Below are 21069 nucleotides of genomic sequence, written 5' to 3' on the forward strand. Positions count from 1 at the left end.
GTAGATTTTCTAGCTCTGAAATCAGAGTAGATGCATTCAGCCTCATCAGATGCAGCTGGACTAGGGCAACACGAGCAAATAATTTGTTCATGATGCTCAGCAGGGAGATGTCTCATCATTATTGCAATCTATGCAGCCACTCGTTCTTGTCAGGGTCATAATCTTTGTGCGTCATGCATATCCTGGGGCACTGACCCCACCCTCCACCACAGACAGAGGTTTGTGCAGATCTACTGGTGTGCCAGTTTCCAAGATAAGTTCAAGCCGTGTAGCACCAGTAGCTGGAGCTTTGCTAAGGTCCTCCTTCCATTCTCCAACTTTGCCATAACAGGAAGGCTTTCTATAGCGTCTAGAGCTTATAGAATCCCTACAGTGCAGGAGGTGGCAATTTGGCCCATCAAGTCTGCACAGACCCTCTGAAAGATTGCCCTACCTAGACCCACTCCCCCACCCTATCTCCGTAACCCAGTAACCCCACCTAACCTTTTCAGACACTAAAGGGGCAATTTTGCATGGCCAATCCATCTAACCTGCACATCTTTGGACTGTGGAGGAAACCGGAGAACCCGGAGGAAACCCACGCAGAAACGGTAAGAACGTACAACTCCACAGAGACAGTAACCCGAGGTGGGAATCGAACCCGGGTCCCTGGCACTGTGAGGCAGCAGTGCGAACCACTATGCCACCCAGCTTCCTCGGTGATAGTGTTCTAGTGGCCTCCCTAGAGTACACCTCAAGTTACGTGCCACATATCTCTCTGTTTATTGCAGGGAGTAAAGACCTCCCCTGCCTTTGCTTTCAGTGGAGCCATTTTCTTTGATGAACCTGTTGGTTTTTGACCTCTGTAGCCATCTAAGATGGACACTGGGCTACAAAATGGAGAACTGCTACGGCTGCAGGGAAAAACAGTCTTAGTGAGGACAAGCAGTTTGCAGAAGACTAATTTGCATTCTGCACGTACAGAAACCAGTTTTTGGCCAGGTGCAGAGTTTCAGCCAAAGGTGCAAATGGAAACAGATCTGCATAGTAATGAGGTGATCCAGATCCAGACCCCGCACAATAGAAACATTTAAGTATCAATGGATACTTTCGCGTAGACGTCCAGACAGAATGGCGCCACAGTAACCAACACAAAGAACCGTACAGACCGCCCCACCCATCGAGGAACGACCCTCAGATTGGGGGGTTTGGAAGATATCGATTGGGAGAGGCCCAATCGATACCTGGCAGGTAAAAGAACCGCCCCAAGGGGGCACGGACTTCTAGGACCTATAAAGAGAAGGTCAAGCACATGACTCGGTCTGTTGCTTCCAGACTCCGGCCCAGACTTGTTACATCGCATCCGGACTCCAGTTTCATCACCGGCCGTTGAGCATCAGCCATCGAACTGTAAGTGCCAATACAACGATCGCTACGTGATCCAGACCTTGCTAGATCTTGACAACTTTACGATTCAGAGAGTTGCAGACCAAGAACGGGACGAAGGCCTTGCTCCCTGACCTTGCCTGTTCCTGTCTAGATAAGTATTTAGTTGTTTAGTATTAGAAGTAAGTTAGTCTCTTTAGCGTATGCATGTGTATTTATTATATTTGTTACAATAAACACCAATCGTTTGGACTTACTAATCGGTGTACAGATTTATTACTTTGAACCTGACCTTGATATACGTGTGACGGTGTCTAAATACGGCACCTGGCGACTCCGAGCATAATTACATATACAGAGCCATAGCAGTGTTAAGCACACGGCCTTTAAACGGAGGCGAGTTAATCACACTCCAGTAAAACGAGCAACACCTCTTCATACATGCCCCTGTCATTCTATTCATCATAGGACATCTGAATATTCTGGCAAAGTTATAACCAGTTATCACTGGTGCACCGCATAGCAGCCTGTTCGAGTTCACTTTACCGCCGTTTCGCTCCTGTAATTAATGAGAATGGGCCACGTCGCTCCAATGGCAGGTTCCATCACACTGATGTTAGTCTCAAACTTTTCTATTCTTTCTTCCTATATGAGGAAACTACAGCTCTATTTCTTATCGACATACTTGTGTGGAAATGCCAGAGAGCACCCTGTTGCATAGTGGAGCTGTTGGTTTCTATCGGAGTAAGCAATATGGCTGATATTGATGTCGGGACAGTATTTCTACACTTCGAATAAACGTTCAAGACTCCACATCAGGGAGTGATCCATATCGCAGTCGACATTGCTATGTCTCGCGAATGCTCTTCAGAGTCACATCTGGCGATGAGGTGGTCAAGATTTGCCAATGCCCTGATCTTGGATGTCTTCAGGCCACCATGTGGCACGGTTGTTCTGAAACGCAGTGCTCATTACATAAGGTTTGTGGAAAGTATTCTCTGTCCATTCTCATTTATCTTTCCCAGGCCATGATGTCCGAGGTAGGAGGTCCAGAGTAAATGGTCTGCACTCGTTCTTGCGTTTAAATCCTCCACGAGGTAAAAATCTTCTGTCTTGAAAACATTGTCGGGCTTCTCATGGAACTGGTCTTTCACCTCTGCTGGAGCACTGACATCCATTTGGCTAATGGTGATGTTTTTGAGTTTAGAGGCGGGTGGAGAAAATACGTTCTGAACCATTTGTAATCGCGGGGATCTAGAATTGAGAGTTGCAAGTTCCTTACAGTGAAGCCTGCACCTTGTTCATGTGCTTCCTCTGAACTCTTCCCATGCCAGATGAAGATGTACATTTTTCTTTCAATGATCCACTCTCAGCAAGCCTGGTCAACATTCAACCCATCAAGTTCCATGTCCATCAACACTGCCTTGCATTAAAATCGACCAGCTGCAAGTTGCTTGTCATTCCCATGCATATGATCTTGCTTGCCAATTGAAGAGTTGCCATCTTTCTTTTGATTGGTTTGTTTGCCTGATATGGTGGATTTCATCCATCTGTTGAGCTCAAGGCCTTAAGCTCCAAGCACCCAATGAAGCAGCATCTTTGCCAAACAGGGGCTACCTGACTGGAGATGCACAATTACCAACGAGTGGGACGTGGTCCCTCGCACGATTGAAGATGGCCTGTGGCACTTTTTCTCTATGCCAGTCAAATTGGGGCTATGGTAAATGCTGTCTTCCATGTTGTGTCAATGCACTGCAGCGAAATTGGATCCTCGTCAGGGCACAAATCTGGATAGAATTTAAGGAGACTCTGACATGTGCAACTATCATGGTCCCCCTTTCGAATTCCCATTAAGTCTGAAAGAGTGCAAAGCACTGTGGCACCAATATGATTGCAGGAATTCCCGAAAGTGGTGTCCCCACACGCGATTCTGAATAATTAGATCATACACTATTCCAAAACAACATACGAAGTACTGAGGAGTCTATGACCCCGATTAAAATTACATGCTTACTGAAATCACTACTAGACCATGGAGCATACAGTGCAGACGGAGGTCATTCGGCCCATCGAGTCTGCACTGACCCACTTAAGCCCTCACTTCCACCCTATTTCCGTAACCAAATAACCACTCCGAACCTTTTTCGGCACTAAGGGCAATTTATCATGGCGACTCCACCTAACCTGCACATCTTTGGACTGTGGGAGCTCGTACAGGGAGGAAACCCATGCAGACACGGGGAGAACGTGCAGACTCCGCACAGCCAGTGACCCAGCAGGGAATCGAATCGGGGACCCTGGCGCTGTGAAGCCACTGTGCTATCGTGCTGCCCAAGGGTCGAAGGGGTCTTCCCATGAGAGAGCCCCACCCAACCCAACACCGCAATAAAAAGTCTCTTTAAGGTTGGTTCCCTTTCTCATTAGGTAAAAAATTGCTTTGCAAGCCATCAGTTGCTCCTCTGAAATAACAATAACCTTTTATTGAAATGACTCAGGAGGATCACCTGTCAAAAAATGAAGCAGGCCCCAGTCAGACTGGGCCTAATGGTCTCCTTGTGCTCCAAGATCCGAGTGTTTCATTGATTTGTTAATGAGTATGAACTGAGGACAGTATTGGTCATTCATTTTTGCTTGAATTAATTAATTTACAAAAGCAAAGACAGTAGACCGCAAAGACAGTAGACCAAAAAGTACTCCAAATATCCTTTTGCATGCAATATTGCTATGCATATTTTAAATAACAAGTTGAAAATCAATGCCAGTAATATTACGCGGACCAGAATTCATATTTGCAAAAAATATATCTGTAGAGTCAGAAGAGGTCCAGATGCTTTTAGCTAGAGATTACAAATGCTTGGACACTTTTTCCAGTCGAAAGAAAGTTATTTTGTTTTATCATAGAATTTACAGTGCAGAAAGAGGCCATTCGGCCCATCGAGTCCGCACCGGCCCCTGGAAAGAGCACCCCACCCCCTACCAAAGTTCAACACCTCCACCCTATCCCCACAACCCAGCAACCCCACCCAACACTAAGGGCAATTTTGGACACTAAGGGCAATTTTATCATGGCCAATCCACCTAACCCGGACATCTTTGGACTGTGGGAGGAAACCGGAGCACCCGGAGGAAACCCACGCACACACGGGGAGGATGTGCAGACTCCGCACAGACAGTGACCCAAGCCAAAATCGAACCTGGGACCCTGGAGCTGTGAAGCGATTGTGCTATCCACAATGCTACCGTGCTGCCCACAGAAGAATGTCGGAATTGTGTCTTGCCCTCTTTTTGTTGCACAGGATTAATAATAGAATAATGGTCAACTTTCTGGGATTTTGCACAGTGCTGCATTACTTGCATTTCTATTCTACTGCAGAAATGTCACCACGTAACAGCATCTTGTTCATTTTGAAATATTTTTGAATTAGTGCCGTGGGATCTATTACACCACCTGGCAAGAAGAACTTGTTTGATAAGGCCTTGAGCTAAATAAAGGCCATGATAATCGGGCTCAAAGCCTGCTGTTCTTGTCATTGAACAAGATGTTTTTTTAAAAATCAAGGGAGTCCTTCCTGGCATCGTGGTCAGAATTGACCCTTCAGCCACTCTCACCAAAACAGAAAATGACGTGGCCATTATTAGATTGCTGTTTGTGGAACTTTTCTGTTTATATATTGGCTGCCACCTTTCCTAGTTTACAGCGGTAACTACACTTCAAAAGAGTAACTCAATGGCTGTGGAGCGCTTGGGGTATGAAAGGCACCAAACAAATATAGGGGGCTGGTTTGGTTTAGCTCAGGTGGCTGGACAGCTGGTTTGTGATGCAGAAGGCCAACAGTGCGGGTTCAAATCCTGTGCTGGCTGAGGTTAAATCTTGCCCTTTGCCGGAGGTGTGGTAAGCCTCAGGTTAAACCGCCACCAGTCAGTCAGCTCTTCCCCTCAAAGGGGAAAGCAGCCTCTGGTCATCTGGGACGAGGGCAACTTTACTATACAAATACAAATCAATCATTCATTTTACTACTTTTGTGCCCACCATTGGCCTTCAAGTTCAACAGCACACACCCATTCACTGGAGACTAGTACAGCAAAATAAAGATTGATTTTGGAAAGAAAGTTCTAAAAATGGAAGGAAGAGATTTTATTTTAAAACAGCAGAATTACTTTTCATTGGTGAAACAAAGATAAATGAGGTCCTGGATTATTGTGAAATGATGCAAACGTAAGGAAGCTATTTACCACTGACTGAACGACAAACTGAAGTACATATTTAAATTAACAAAGCCTCAATTGAAGCTGGAGAATTGAAACTATTTTTAAATAAATTTAAGAGTACTCAATTCATTTTTTTCCAATTAAGGGGCAATTTAGCCCAATCCACCTAGCCTGCACATCTTTGGGGTGTGGGGGCAAAACCCACGGAAAATGGGGGAGAATGTGCAAACTCCACACGGACAGTGACCCAGAATCGGGATCGAACCTGGGACCTCGGTGCTGTGAGGCAGCAATGCCACCATGCTGAGAATTGAATGTTAAAAAAAATCCCCTCACATTTCGGATAGGAGAAACAGATTTTGAGTCCAAGCAGGCCAATCTACAGTTGGAATTTGCAAATGGAAACTAAACACTGAGCAGCTGGCCAATGTTCAATACATAACCTACAGTTTTGCTTGATTACTTTGAGGAATTGTGGGTACAAGAAAGGCAGGGCCCAATCTATGAGGGGTTGCAGTTATTTGATAGCTTCCTTATATTTTGTATCCACACTTCTAATCAGAATACAATTAACTTCAGAAGGAAGCATCTGCAGTCTCCTCAATTTCCAACAACACTTTCAAGATGGCATTCTATTTCAGCAGCTATGAAATGAAATAACAAAAAGATAGCATAGTTGCGATCTGATAAACAGGTTTCAGATCAGGAGCAAAAGGCACGTTCTACACTTCTGTTTATTTCTGGCAGGACTCTTCCTTAATCAGCGACTGACTCAAGGACAACAAGCACCTTCAATGACCTATTAGCTACATGTCTTTGCACTGCAGCACACACTATTGCTGATTCCCACAAAATTTGTATCACTAGTGTATGCAAACAGTATCGCCCCTTTATATTTTACTGCAACCCTTTGGAAACCAATCCTTCCACAGTCAAAAAGGCATCAGGGCAGAACTAAGACCAGGTGTGTTATTTGCAACATATTTTAAATATGTGTAATAGGGCCTACAGAATGGCAATACCCTCTCAATTCTCTGATATGTTATTGTCTTTTCCGATATGACAACAGCGACTACACTCCCAATTACTTTATTGACTAAAATGTGGTCATAAAAGGCGCTGTATGACAGAATTGTTTAGGCATACGAGGCCATTCAGCCCATCATTTATGCACCTACTCTCCAAATGAGCATTGACAATGCCTTTTCCCTCTACCTTTTCCTATTCAAAATTTACCCTTGGAAGCTGTGGAGACCAAATCCTTGAACATTTTCAATGCAGAGATCAATCGGCTTTTAATCAGTGGGGGAACTAAGGGTTATGGAGAGAAGGTGGGAAAGTGCACAAAGTGTTTGATCAGCCATGATTTTATTAAATGGTGGAGCAGGAGCTAAGGACTAAATGACTTACACCTGTTACGAATTTCTTATGGTTCATTTGATGCCACCCTCTTGAAGGCCTCGATTGAACCCACCTCCATCACTCTTCCAAATGTTCTTTTCCATTCTTTTGGAATATATTCTAACTGGCAAACTTCAGTTTGAAGACCCCAGCAATTCTGCAAACAGGTCCCGTTAAGATACCTAGAGTTATTGCTTCTTTTCCCTATTCATTGAATGACTGGTCATTATTTCTGATTTTGTACACTATTAGAGCACATGCGCTTTACTAAACGATGCTCATTCTAAATCGGAAATCTAAGAGGGTTTGTTCGTACTTGCAGGGCCTTCTACTCAACTGTTTACAGAAACATTTGAAACATCTGGGGCATGATTCTTCATTTCAGCGACTAAGTGCCGGCACCAGCGGAGCATGTGGTCTTTTACGATCGAAGAATCGGCATGAAACCCTCACTGGTTGACTAAAATTGCGCCTCCCGTGCCGAAAGTGGCCGGATCCCGGGCCGCGCATGCGCACGGCTGACAACCCGCAGCAGTCGCGCCATACAACATGGCAGATGCCGTGCGTGAACCCAACCCGCCATCTGCGATCCCACAGCCCACCCCTTGGCCACCCCCACCAATTCCCCAGCCCATTCAGAAGCCACCCCACCATCCCAGCCACTGGCATGTATCCCGGCGGAGCGTGGCGGCACGTTGGGTTCCCGACCACTGGGATCAAATGTGTCCCGCGCTGTCGGGAACTCGGCCCATCGGGGTGGAGCATCGCAGGTGGGCCGGCCGATGGCAGCCAATGCTGTTGAAATGGCGCACATCACGATGATGCCAGTTTGGAGGGGGCGGAGCATGGCAGACTGGCGTCAGCCCCAATTTTCGGCACAAGGTTTGATTGGCTGATTGAAAACAGCAGTATTCCATTGTATTAAGTATCCTATAGTTCCACGCATTCTTGAAGAGTTTGGAGAACACTGGGCAAATAAAGAGAAAACCTGAGTTCACAATCAGTATTCCGATTGGGAGCATAAATAAGGTCAGCTATAACAAATCGGTAAGCACAGGATTTTGGCAGGCAACATTCCATCCTTCCTCCTTTACTGTTCTGCGAATCTTTTGATTCTTCTCTAGTTGTCTTTCTTCTACCTTTCCACCTCATCTCCTCCATTCCTCCCTCTTCATCTTCCAAGTATCATGCTCAATAATGCTAGGTTGAATATTGGAAGGCATGCTCAAAAAGCAAGCAACAATTTCTCATAAGGATAGGAAAAGTTAAACTCACTCAAACTGCTGAACAAAGCCATATCAATTTTTTGTCATTCATTCACTGTAGTTGGAGTCAAAATCCTGGACTCACTCCCTAGCTGCACTGTGGGTGTACCTACACACATGGACTGCAGTGGTTCAACAAAGCAGCTCACCACCACCACCACCACCTTCTCAAGGAAAACTAGGGATGGGCCATAAATGCTGGCCGAGCCACGTTCTGTAATTTTCTTTTTAATTTAAGGAGCTCAATATCAATTCTACCAGACTGGATAAATAAATATAGGCAGTTTGCATGTTTAAGGAATTTCCTCCATTTATCTAACCTCAAAACATTGACAGATTGATCTTCTAAGAGCAGGATATTTTATCACGGAATTAAACTCTACAAAATCAATTGAGTTTTTATGCTCATGTTATTGAGACTCAGGTAGCTACACTGTGTGCACTAAACCAGGATGACCCATACCATAATTTAATAAAATTCTATAATGCTTGTGTAATTAATTTTATTCTATTGAATTTTGATTCTAATTCTACAATATCATCTACTTTTCTTTGGTGCTCAAATGTGACAAAAACTGTTTTTTATTTTCTTTTACCCTCTCTCCACCTGCCTGGATGAGTGCAGCTCTAACAACATGCAAGAAGTTCAACACCATCCAGGACAAAGCAGCCAACTTGATTCACACCCCATCCATCGCCGTAAACTTTCACTCCTTCCACCACCGACATACGGTAGCAGCAGCATGTACCATCTACAAAAATGTACTGCAGCAACTCACCAAGGAAGCTTCAAATGCACCTTCCAAACTCGTGACCTCTACTACCTAGAAGGACAAGGGCAGAAGGTGCATGGGTATACCACACCTGCAAGTTCCTTTCCAAGCCACGCATCATTCTGGCTTGGAATTGTAACGCCGTTTCTTCACTGCCACTCAGTCAAAGTCCTGGAACTCCATCCCTAATCCCCCAATGTGGGTGCACCTACACCACATGCACTGCAGCGGTTCAAGATGGTGGCTCAGCACAACTTTAAGGGTAATTAGTGATGAGCGATAAATGCCAGCCTAGCCAGTGATGCCTACATCCTGTGAAAGAATTAATAAAAGCATGCTGAGGCCTACTTGTTTCGGAAACATTTATGGTCTTGGCCCAAGTGTCCACACCTTTTATTACCAACCTGCTAAAACGTTTCTGGAGCTTCCAGGAATTGAAAGTTAATCTCAAGAACATTGCTGCACAGCAAGTGAAGAAAAACATCACAGAGACATTAAGAACGCTTTGATTTTGTTTTAGCTTCTTTGGAATTTTTCATTTATTATTCATTAAAATATTGGGGATGGGATTAGTTGGCGGGGATTCTATTCGACGGAACATTAAATCGCATTGGGAGTCTGTTCCATTTTTAATTGGCCCTGGGCAACGTACAGCACCCGGAGGATGGACCCATGGTTTGGTGGTTTGTGGCAGGAAGTCATAATGACACCTCCAAGAATACAGCCAGACTTGCCAACCTTACCCATAGTTCGAGCTAGTGCTAGCAAAGATTCAACTTCTAAACTTAAGAGTTGTTTTTGAACCAGATATTTAAGCTGCAGATTTTGCAGAATACACAGACCAGGCAAGGAGAGAAAATAAACATGAAAAGAAGCATTTCCTTAAATAAGGGAAGGTGGAATAACTGTCCCCTAGACTACTCCAGATAGAACACCACAGCCAAAAAAGTATTCGACAAAGTTATCCAGACTCACAATCTTAGCTCCCTTCTCCATCCTCAGATGCTGTCAGGCATGCTAGATTGTCCAGTATTTTCTGTTTTTGTTTCAGATTCCAGCATTCGCAGTAATTTTTGCTTTTATTACCAAAGAATTTTTGCCCGAATAAGAACAAAAAAAAAAAAGAGTGCAATTTGGTTTGGTTTGGCAATGCTGGTGCAAATCCAGGGAAGAAGACTGCACACTTGTTTACCTCCCCTCGCACACCTGGATACTAAATATTATTGTCACCTGTGATTTGTTCCACCTTGCACACCTGTGCTGATACAGTTACATATATTCCAGACACCAGTCTCAACATTTGCAAAATACCTGTGAATTGTCCAAAGGCATTAAATGTTGCCAAATCTTTATCCAGCATTACAGATGAATTGATTGCTCTTTCTCTTGTAACAAAAAACACCTGTTACTCAAAAATCTTTGAAGCTGGCAGCACAACATGATAAGGTTATGGAGGGAGACATCTCAGAATGGCGACAGTGAAGAAGGAGGCCATTCAACCCATCGAGTCTGCACCAGCCCTCTGAAAGAGAACCCTACCTAGGCCCCACAACCCTACCTAACCATTGGACACCAAAAGGGGCAATTCAGCATTGCCAGTCCACCTAACCTGCATATCTTTAGACTATGGGAGGAAACCAGAGCACCCAGAGGAAACTCATGCAGACACGAGGACAACGTGCAAACTCCACACAGTCACCCAAGGCTGGAATTGAACCCGGGCCTCTGGCACTATGAGGCAGCAGTGCTAACCACCTTATAACTAGAGCACAAATGCAAGTTTTGCTAAAGTTTTATAAATCACCAGTTATTGGCTCATGTGGAGTGAGTAATGTGTTCATTCTGTCGGCACCGCATTTTAAGGAGGATTTCCCAGGTGCGGAGTGAAGACACTGAGATTATCCCAGGGATGAAGCACTTCAATTATGTAGAGAGTCAAGAGAAGCTAGATTTGTTGTCCTTAGAGCACAGAAGAGTAGGTGAGCTTTAATGTGTTCAAAACTATGAAAGAGTTTGGATCAAGAAAACAGGGAAAAACAGTTTCCTCGATACAGAAGGATTGGTTAACCAAAGGACACAGATTGAAGGCAATTAGCAAAAGAACCAGAGGAGAGTGGAGGAGAAGTAACTGCACCATGAGTTATGATGGATCTAGGATTCATTCACTGAGGCACTCACTGCCTGAAAACATGATGGGAGCTGATTCAGTAGCAGCTAACTTTTTAAAAAAGGACTTTGCAAAATCTTCCTTTTCAAGTAGCTATAAATGCTATTGGGAAGGAGCAGGAAAATGGGGTGAATTGGACAGCAGAACCATAGTGAGCTGAATTGTCTCCTCCTTCTACGTCTTTTGACTATTCATCCACATAAATGACTACCAGCCTATTGTGGTGTATTAAAACTTTACTCACATATAACTCAACTCCATGGGCGAAATTCTCCGACCCCACGCAGGGTCGGAGAATTGGCGGGAAGCGGCGTTATTTCCGCTCCCGCAGGTTTTTGAATTCTCCCGCCGGTCATAAACCGGCGTTGTGCAAATCCCGCCGGCAGCCTGTGAAAACAGCTGGCGCCGGCGGGATTTCATTTTTTTTTAAACTTACCTCAAATCTCCGGCCCGGATGGGCCGAAGTCCCGCCACTGGGAGGCCTTCTCCCGCCGCCGAGGTTTAAACCACCTCTGGAACGGCGGGCTCAGCGGCGCGAGCAGGCCCCCGGGGTCCTGGGGGGGCGGGGGGCGATCGGACCCGGGGGGGTGCCCCCACGGAGGCCTGGCCCGCGATCGGGGCCCCCCGCTCACTCCGCGGGGCAGTGCCATGGGGGCACTCTTTCTCCTTCCGCGCCGCCACGGCCTCCGCCATGGCGGACGCGGAGGAGAACCCCGCATCGCGCATGCGCCGGCAGTGACGTCAGCGGCCAGCTGCCGCTGACGTCACTGCCGGCGCATGCGCCGACCGCCGAAAGCCTTTCGGCCAGCCCCGCTTCCGACTGCGCCGGGTGTTTGCGCCAGTCTTCTGGTGCAAACTGCTCCGGCGCGGGGCTGGCCCCCAAAGGTGGGGAGAATTCCCCACCTTTGGGGAGGCGCGACCCCTGAGTGGTTGGCGCCACTCCCCTACGCCGGCACCCTCCGTCACGCCGGGTAGGGGAGAATCCAGCCCCATAGCTCAGGAAACCTGGAGAAAACAGTCAAACTGCAGAAAAGATCTTCTCATTAGAAAAAGTTTGGTTAGCATTGCTGCATCACAGCACCATGGACCCTGGTTCAATTCCGGCCTCGAGTGACTGTGGAGTTTGCACTTTCTCCCCGTGTCTGCGTGGGTTTCCTCCGGGTGCTCCGGTTTCCTCCCACAGTCCAAAGATGCGAAGATTGGGTGGATTGCTCAATAGTGTCCAGGGATGGGACAGTTAGTTGGGGTTATGGGGATAGGCGGGGGAAAATGAGAGTGTCTTTCAGAGAGTCTTTGCAGACTCGATTGGCTGAATGGCCTCCTTCAGCACTGTAGGGATTCTTTAATCCAACAGACAAGGTATTTTTTTCCCCTTCGGCAAACATTAATTAATTCTTCCCTTATGTGCTCATGTAGCTCGTGTCTAAATGCATTTGGACTATTTGTCTCACCTACCACAGCCTATCTGACTTTGTCGTCATTTTGGAAGAATGAACAGAGCAACTTTTGAAAGCTTCTTTAATGGATATTTTATTGCTTGGGCTGGTTCAATCGGAACAGCTCATTATTAATTCCTGTTGTTTTTTTATATAAATTTGGAGTACCCAATTTTTTTCTTCCAATTAAGGGGCAATTTAGCATGGCCAATCCACCTAACTTGCACATCTTTGGGTTGTAGGGGTGAAACCCATGCAAACACGGGGAGAATGTGCAAACTCCACGCGGACAAGTGACCCAGGGCCAGGATTCGAACCCGAGTCCTTAGTGCCGTAAGCTACAGTGCTACGTGCCACCCTATTCCTGTTCTTCTGATGAACCATAGCAAGTTGGGAAAACGGTGAACGATGGCTTCAGGAATACCACTACTTAAACCCTTTGTTATGTCTTGGCTGCGTCTTGTTTACAAATGCTCAAGGCATTCTGAGCAAAGTCTTTTCGAAAATGGCCTAAATACACCATTAAATCAGTGGCCTTTGTTACTTGGAGACTTGTTTAAAAATAAACAGCAGCGATCAAACTGAATTCTCCCAGGTATAACCACAAACCTTTTCTGATGATATCGCAAGTCACTTTGATATTTGATAGTTTTGAATTACTGTCGAGCGGGCCAGAAAGACATATAATCTCCTGCATTGTTGTTTTTAAAATTCAGGCTTTATCTAACTTTGAAAGGATTACTGTTTGAAGAAATTATAAATGCTTTGCTCCAGTTTCCTTTACAATTGCCTGTTCTTCTGAGGTGAGGTAGTATGGAATGTGAGGTATAAGGCTGCCAGAAAGTCCCAACATGGCAACTCATTCTCTTGGAGAACTCTGCGTTCCTCCCACTCTGGCCTACTGTGCACCTGAATTCCTTGCCTCAGAGTTTGGTCACCGTCCCTAATGTCTTCTTCTTTGGATAATGCTCCCATGAGGTGCCTTGAGACACTTTACTACATAAAAGGCATTCTATAAAAGTAAGTTGTTGTTTCTCTGCATTAAAAAAAAAATGAAGACATTAGTAGCAGGATGATGGAAAGAAACCCACAAGACACTTTGATCAGCAATGTTACACTAAAAGAATGCAAGGTGTCCCAGAAACATTTCATTCAGTTCTCCAAGTATTAATAACAATATAGCTTTTATCGACAGCAATCCTCAATGATGTACCTATAGTCCATGCTCCAACTGAATGAAAGATACACACACAAAGTAATTACTCTAGCATTTTATTAAATGAATTGCAGATTTAAAGAAAGCTTCTCGTGCTGCTCTTGAGATGATGTTCCTGAATTGCATCATACATACCACGTGAACCATTTATTGTGTGAAACTATCAGCAATATTCTCCATCTGATTTATCAAATGTAAGCAATAATGAGACGCCCACACATTTTAGAACATAGAACATACAGTGCAGAAGGAGGCCATTCGGCCCATCGAGTCTGCACCGACCCACTTAAGCCCTCACTTCCACCCTAGCCCCCAACCCAATAACCCCTCCTTACCTTTTTGGATACCAAGGGCAATTTAGCATGGCCAATCCACCTAACTGGCACATCTTTGGACTGTGGGAGGAAACCGGAGCACCTGGAGGAAACCCACGCAGACACGGGGAGAACGTTCAGACTCCGCACAGACAGTGACCCAGCAGGGAATCGAACCTGGGACCCTGGCGCTGTGAAGCCGCAGTGCTAATCACTGTGCTACCATGCTGCCCATTTGGTGCCATATTTGATTCTTCCTTTTATCTAGTGAGGGCCATATTTGGGTAAAGTCAACCTGCTCTTTCCCCATTGCCCTGTAATTGTTTTTCCTACAAGTATTTATCCAATTCTCTTTTAAACGTTGCTCTTGAATCAATTTTCAGGCAGTGAATTCCAGATCACAACTGAAACATTTGTGTGCCTTCGAGTTCTTTTGTCGATCACCTTAAATCAGAATCATCTGGTTACCTACTTTTCTTTTTTTTGTTTACTTTTTTTAAATATAAATTTAGAGCACCCAATTCTTTTTTATCCAGTTAAGGAGTAATTTAGCAAGGCCAATCCACCTACCCTGCACATCTTTGGGTTGTGGGGGTGATACCCACGCAGACATGGGGAAAATGTTCGTGTGGAGTTTGCACAGCGACCTGGGGCTGGGATCGAACCCAGGTCCTTGGCGCTGTGAGGCAGCAGTGATAACCACTGTGCCACCATGCTGCCCAGGTTACCCACCTTTCCGCCTCTACTTCACCTCATTGATTCCATGAAAATCATTCATGCTTTTGAGCACTTCTATCAAATCTTCACTTAACCTTCTGTGCTCCAAGGAGAACAACCCCAGCTTCACCTGGTCTCTCACCCCTGGTGCCATTCTAGTCAATGTGTCCATGGTCCAGTGGCCTGTCAGCGCAAAATCAAAGTCCATGATGTGAGGATTTGTCAAATCCCTCTGAAAAATCCACACATACGTTTGTTTTATAAATTTAGAGTGTCCAATTCTTTTCTTTTCCAATTAAGGCAGAATTTAGTGTGGCCAATCCACCTACCCTGCACATCTTTGGGTTGTGGGGGTGATACCCACGCAGACACGGGGAGACTGTGCAAACTCCACATGGACAGTGACCCAGAGCTGGGATCGAACCTGGGACCTCGGAGGCGTGAGGCAGCAATGCTAACCACTGTACCATTGTGCTGCCCTAAAATCCACATATATGCCACCAACCACACAATTCTCTCCATTACTTCCAAAGAACTCGATCAAGTTAATCAAATATTAGTTGTTTTTAACAAATCCCATGTCGACTGCCATTCTATTAGACCATGTTTTACTAAATGCTAATTAATTCCGTCCAGATTATTAATTTAACGTTTCCAGAAAAATACTTTTCACTGTACCTCGGTACACGTGACAATAAACAAATCCAATCCAATCCACACCACTGACGTTAAAGGTTGATCGGCCTAGTGGCTGGGTTTATCTCTCTCCCCGTTTTTAAAAAGACAGGACTGTAATACTTACTGCCTTCTAATCCTCTTGGTACCACCCCAATACACATGAAAGATTGTGGCCAGAGCCTCTACAATTTCCACTCTTACTTCCCCCCAATAAACTAGGATATATCCCATTGAGTGACTTCTATACTTTTGAGGACTTAGAACCTTTAAGTATATCCATTTTATCTAATTTAATCTGTGCAATATCACACTACCACCTCCTAAATTGCCACATTCAGCACATCCACTTCTCGAGTGAAGACAGGTACTCATTTACTACCTCGGCCATGCCTACTGCCTCCTAATGAGGATTGCCGCTTTGGTTCTGAAGCAACCTCGTCCTTCCTTTGGCTACAGGATAATTGGGTTCATCATTTGTGTTTACAGAAGAATTTTGGCTTGACTTTTACTTTAGCTACAATATATGTAGCTCCTTTATCCATTGTAGTCTATCCAGTACCATTACTGCTAATATTGGCTGCATCCTTCTCTCTTAAGATAAGAAAAAGGAGCAGACCATACGGCCCATCAAGCATGTTCCATTATTCACCAAGATCATATCCTACATCAACATTACTTTCCTGCCTGATCCCCATTTTCCCTGATTCCCAAAAATCTGGTTGATCTCAACACTGAATATACTGACCACCCCAGGCCTCTCAGGTAAAGGATAGCAAAGCATTACAACCCCTTGAGAGAAGAAAGTGCTCATCTCATTTTAAAATAGTACACCACTTATCATGGATCTATGCCACCTAGTTCAAGACTTTCCAATCTCTCAGCATCTACCCAGTTAAGCCCTATATGAGGTTTCATTGCGATCTCCTCTCATTTTTGTACACTCCAGAGAATATAGACCATTAACTACTCAATCTTTCCTCAAGCCAACCCTCTCATCCCAGGAATCAACCTTATGAACATTTGTTGTAGCCCCCACCACATCCCCACCCCAAACAAAGTATATTCCTTTTTAGCTAGGGAGACCAAAAAACTGTACAGTATCAAGGTGCAATCAACCTAAACCCCTCGATGATTACCGCAAGGCTTCTTTACCCTTAAGAGTCTATTTTCCTTGCAATTATTCCATATCCCATCCGCCTTCCTAATTGCATGCTGTTTCTGCAGTGATAACGTTGTGATTTGGGAAGATAGATGTAAAGTTCTCATGTGGTGCCTCAGCCATTAAGATAGACAATTTCAGATCATAACCACCATTTTTCATTTCACACAGCAGGTGCTGGTACTGATTATGCTGTTGCCATTTACACCTCCTCAAGACCCATTGTTTCTTCATCTCTTCTGCCTTGCACTATCTCACTTTGTCCTTTAATTTGCCTGCCTTCCATCCTCTAACAGACCTCGGCGCGATTCTCTGGGTCTCCCGGCGGCATTGGGGTGTCTTCAATGGAAAATCCCATTGACAGCGGTGGGACACCAGTGAATGGCGAGCTGCCTTCTGCCACCCGAGAAATACATGGCTGGAGAAATCGGAGAATCAAGCCCCTTGCCCTTTTATTTTTTCCTCTCCTCCCCTCATCTATACCTGCTTAAAACTGGTTACCTTTTTAACACTTCCAATTCAGAGGGTCAAAATCCTGGAATTACCATCTACCTAACAACACCCAGAGAAATTCTGGGGAAAGGTCTGAAAGTGACAATTTAATAATTTCTCTTCCTCGCTCCACAGATGCTGCCTGACCTGCTGAGAATTCCCAGCGATGAAAACAGAAGGTTGTGGAAGTTCCAATGCAGAACCATATTGAACTCGAAACTTTAACTCAGTTTCTCTCTCCACAGATGCTGCCACAGACCCACTGTTCCAGCACTTTCTGCCTTGAGCTCAGATCACCTGCATCTGCTTTTACTTGAGAAATCCCAGCATTTTGATTGGATTTCTAATCTCCAGCCCACACTTTTGCATTGCTCGCCCAGTAACATGACCACCACACCACAGTGCCCTGCACAGTGAATTCTGGAGCAAGACGCAGCATCTTCCTGAGCAGCAGGGCCAAAATCAACAGCAGCAGTGCCAATGTTGTACCACACAATGATCTGCACATGAGTAAACCACTGCACTGCACCAGCTGACCCCTCCCCCCCCCCCCCCCCCCCCCCCAATCTATTCAATTCATAGTTTGGAATGCAACCCTGTTTTACAATGCAGTTTTGAATTATGGCTAAGTGGCATCACTATAAGGATTGTGTGTGGGGGAACATGGTTGAAGCAGTTCATTCGCTTCATGCAAAATATGATTAAGAATATTCGGGCTTGCATTTGGATTGGGAGGGGGAGTGGGGAGCAGTGATCTATCCCAAAGCTCCAGTGAAAGTTGCTGCTTCGTGCTATGCTATCTGCACAACAGTCTGCATGTAGACATTTCACCCACACCGATTCCTTAAAGGGGCAGTGCTGTAGCAAAAGCAACTTTGCCACGGACGTTGACCTGCACAGCAGGCAAGCCAGCTTTAAATGTCGGCAAAGAGGTTTCCTCCCTAGCACATACGTCACCTTTAAACAGGCAGCGTTCGAACCAGGATGCGAGTTTGCAACCTGACACCCTGTTTAACGTGTGGCTCTCAACAGTCACGTCACACGCCATTTAAACAGGGTAGCTGCCGGTCACTTTCCCCTTTTCTCTGTGTCCCCACTTACTGTACACAGGGTAAAAATAAACAGTCACTAAAACCCGTCCATCCCTCCCAATTGTATATGTCTGGGCAGTATACATCTACAGTAATATGAAGGAATTTAATGCACAATGAAAGGAGGGGGTTGGTTAAGGGGCTATCAACTGCAAATTAATTGCTCTGATCCGATTTGAGGCAAACAGGAGTGGTTATATATTCAGAAACCTGCATTAAATCCCATCAGTAAATTAAACTGCGTTCCGGATCCATCGCCACATTACAAGTGCGTGGGGTCTGTGGGATCAATAAATCATCAGAGACAACTCTACACTAGCTGTAAAAATGAAGCCCACCGGCTCTGGTGCAAGATGTATATTCGTTTTGCGTGTATTTGTTTTAACCGCGATAGGTTTTTGCTAAAGGGAGTCAGAATGAAGTGTATTTAACATGATGGTTGGAAATTGAGCAGCTCCGTCTACTTACTCAGCATAGCCAGTGCCCCAGGGCAGCCTCTTGCTCTCTCTCAATGTTAAGATGGGTCTGGCGATGTGATCCGCAGAGCACTCGATCTCATCCTGAGATAGTCCCAGGAATTCCGGCCTGCTATATGGGAATTTCATCGGTAACTCGGTCCCATTGACATGTTCAGCACTGGCGTTTCCAGCCATGATGCCTCCCATGAAATTGGCCACAGCAGATTTCACCCGGGAGAGCATATTAATCGCTGCTGGTCTCAGGCACGTCTCCAACTCGCCACGGCTTCTCTCTCTCTCTCTCTCGGCTTATTTCCCCCTCCCTCTCTCTCTCTCTCCGTCACGCACGCAGAAAACTGACCTCCCCCTCCCTGCCCCAACTGCGGAGAAGCCGGCAGAAGGATTTAGACTGGCAGGGCGAGTGAACGCGGAAATAAAGCCATGATGCTCGGCTGTCATGTGATGGAGGTTGCGCTTTATTGGAGTCAGGGAGTCGGATGGATCAGCAACTCGGGAGAGGGATAGGGGTGGGAATGGGTGAGGATGGTTATAGAATGAATGGTGGGGATGCTGATGAGGGGGATGGAGGGTTGATGAGGGGGATTGATGAGGAGGGATGGGGTTTGATGAGAGGCGAATGGGGGTTGTTGAGGGAGAGGATGGGGGTTATAGGGGAGAGGATGGGGGTTATAGGGGAGAGGATAGGGGTATAGGGGAGAGAATGGGGGTATAGGGGAGAGGATGGGGTTATAGGGGAGAAGATGGGGATTATAGGGGAGATGGGGGTTATAGGGGAGAAGATGGGGTTATGGGGAGAGGATGGGGTTATAGGGGAGAAAATGGGTTACAGGGGAGAGGTTTGGGGTTATAGGAGAGAGGATGAGGGTTATAGGGGAGAGGATGGGGTTATAGGGGAGAGGATGGGGTTATAGGGGAGAGGATGGGGTTATAGGGGAGAGGATGGGGGTATAGGGGAGAGGATGGGGTAATAGGGGAGAAGATAGGGATTATAGGGGAGATGGGGGTTATAGGTGAGAGGATGGGGTTATAGGGGAGAGGATGGGGGTTATAGGGGAGAAGATGGATTACAGGGGAGAGGATGGGGTTATAAGGGAGAAGATGGGTTATAGGGGAGAGGTTTGTGGTTATAGGGGAGAGGATGGGGGTTATAGGGGAGAGGATGGGGGTTATAGGGGAGAGGATGGGGGTTATAGGGGAGAGGATGGGGTTATAGGGGAGAGGATGGGGGGTATAGGGGAGAGGATGGGGGTTATAGGGGAGGATGGGGGTTATAGGGAAGAGGATGTGGTTATAGCGGAGAGGATGGGGGTTATAGGGGAGAGGATGGGGGTTATAGGGGAGAGGATGGGGGTTATAGGGGCAAGGATGGGGTTATAGGGGAGAGGATGGGGGTTATAGCGGCGAGGATGGGGGTTATAGGGGAGAGGATGGGGGTTATAGGGGAGAGGATGAGGTTATAGGGGAGAAGATGGGGTTTATAGGGGAAAGGATGGGGGTTATAGGGGAGAGGATGGGGGTTATAGGGGAGAGGATGGGGGTTATAGGGGAGAGGATGGGGGTTATAGGGGACATGATGGGGGTTATAGGGAAAAGGATTAGGGTTATAGGGGAAAGGATTAGGGTTATAGGGGAGAGGATGGGGTTATAGGGAAGAGGATGGGGTTATAGGGGAGAGGATGGGGGGATAGAGGAGAGGATGGGGTTATAGGGGTGAGGATGGGGGTTATAGGGGAGAGGATGGGGTTATAGGGGAGAGGATGGGGGTTATAGGGGAGAGGATTGGGGTTATAGGGGAGGATGGGGGTTATAGGGGAGAGGATGGGGGTTATAGGGGAGAGGATGGGGGTTATAGGGGAGAAGATGGGGGTTATAGGGGAGGGGATGTGGGTTATAGGGGAGAGGATGAGGGTTATAGGGGAGAATATGGGCGTTATAGGGGTGAGAATGGGGGTTATAGGGGTGAGGATGGGGGTTATAGGGGAGAGGATGGGGTTATAGGGGAGAGGATGGGGGTTATAGGGGAGAGGATTGGGGTTATAGGGGAGGATGGGGGTTATAGGGGAGAGGATGGGGGTTATAGGGGAGAGGATGGGGGTTATAGGGGTGAGGATGGGGGTTATAGGGGAGAGGATGGGGTTACAGGGGAAAGGATGGGGTTATAGGGGAGAGGATGGAGGTTATAGGGGTGAGGATGGGGGTTATAGGGGAGAGGATGGGGGTTATAGGGGAGAGGATGGGTGTTATAGGGGAGGGGATGGGTTAGAGGGGAGAGGATGTTATAGGGGAGAGGATGGGGGTTATAGGGGA

At 46.2% G+C, this 21069-nt stretch overlaps 1 protein-coding gene across 1 annotated transcript in view; it reads right to left on the bottom strand.

Annotated features, from left to right (window-relative positions):
• Positions 1–19116, bottom strand: part of ppm1h (protein phosphatase, Mg2+/Mn2+ dependent, 1H) — a 208907-nt gene extending 189791 nt beyond the window's left edge. The window contains exon 1 of the mRNA XM_038780177.1: positions 18752–19116. Within this exon, the coding sequence (XP_038636105.1) occupies positions 18752–18984 (233 nt within the window). The 5' untranslated portion in view covers positions 18985–19116. The remainder of the gene's footprint in view (positions 1–18751) is intronic.
• Between the last annotated feature and the right edge of the window lie 1953 nt (positions 19117–21069).

This window comes from Scyliorhinus canicula, chromosome 20 (assembly GCF_902713615.1).
Source record: "Scyliorhinus canicula chromosome 20, sScyCan1.1, whole genome shotgun sequence".
Taxonomy (NCBI): Eukaryota; Metazoa; Chordata; class Chondrichthyes; order Carcharhiniformes; family Scyliorhinidae; genus Scyliorhinus; species Scyliorhinus canicula.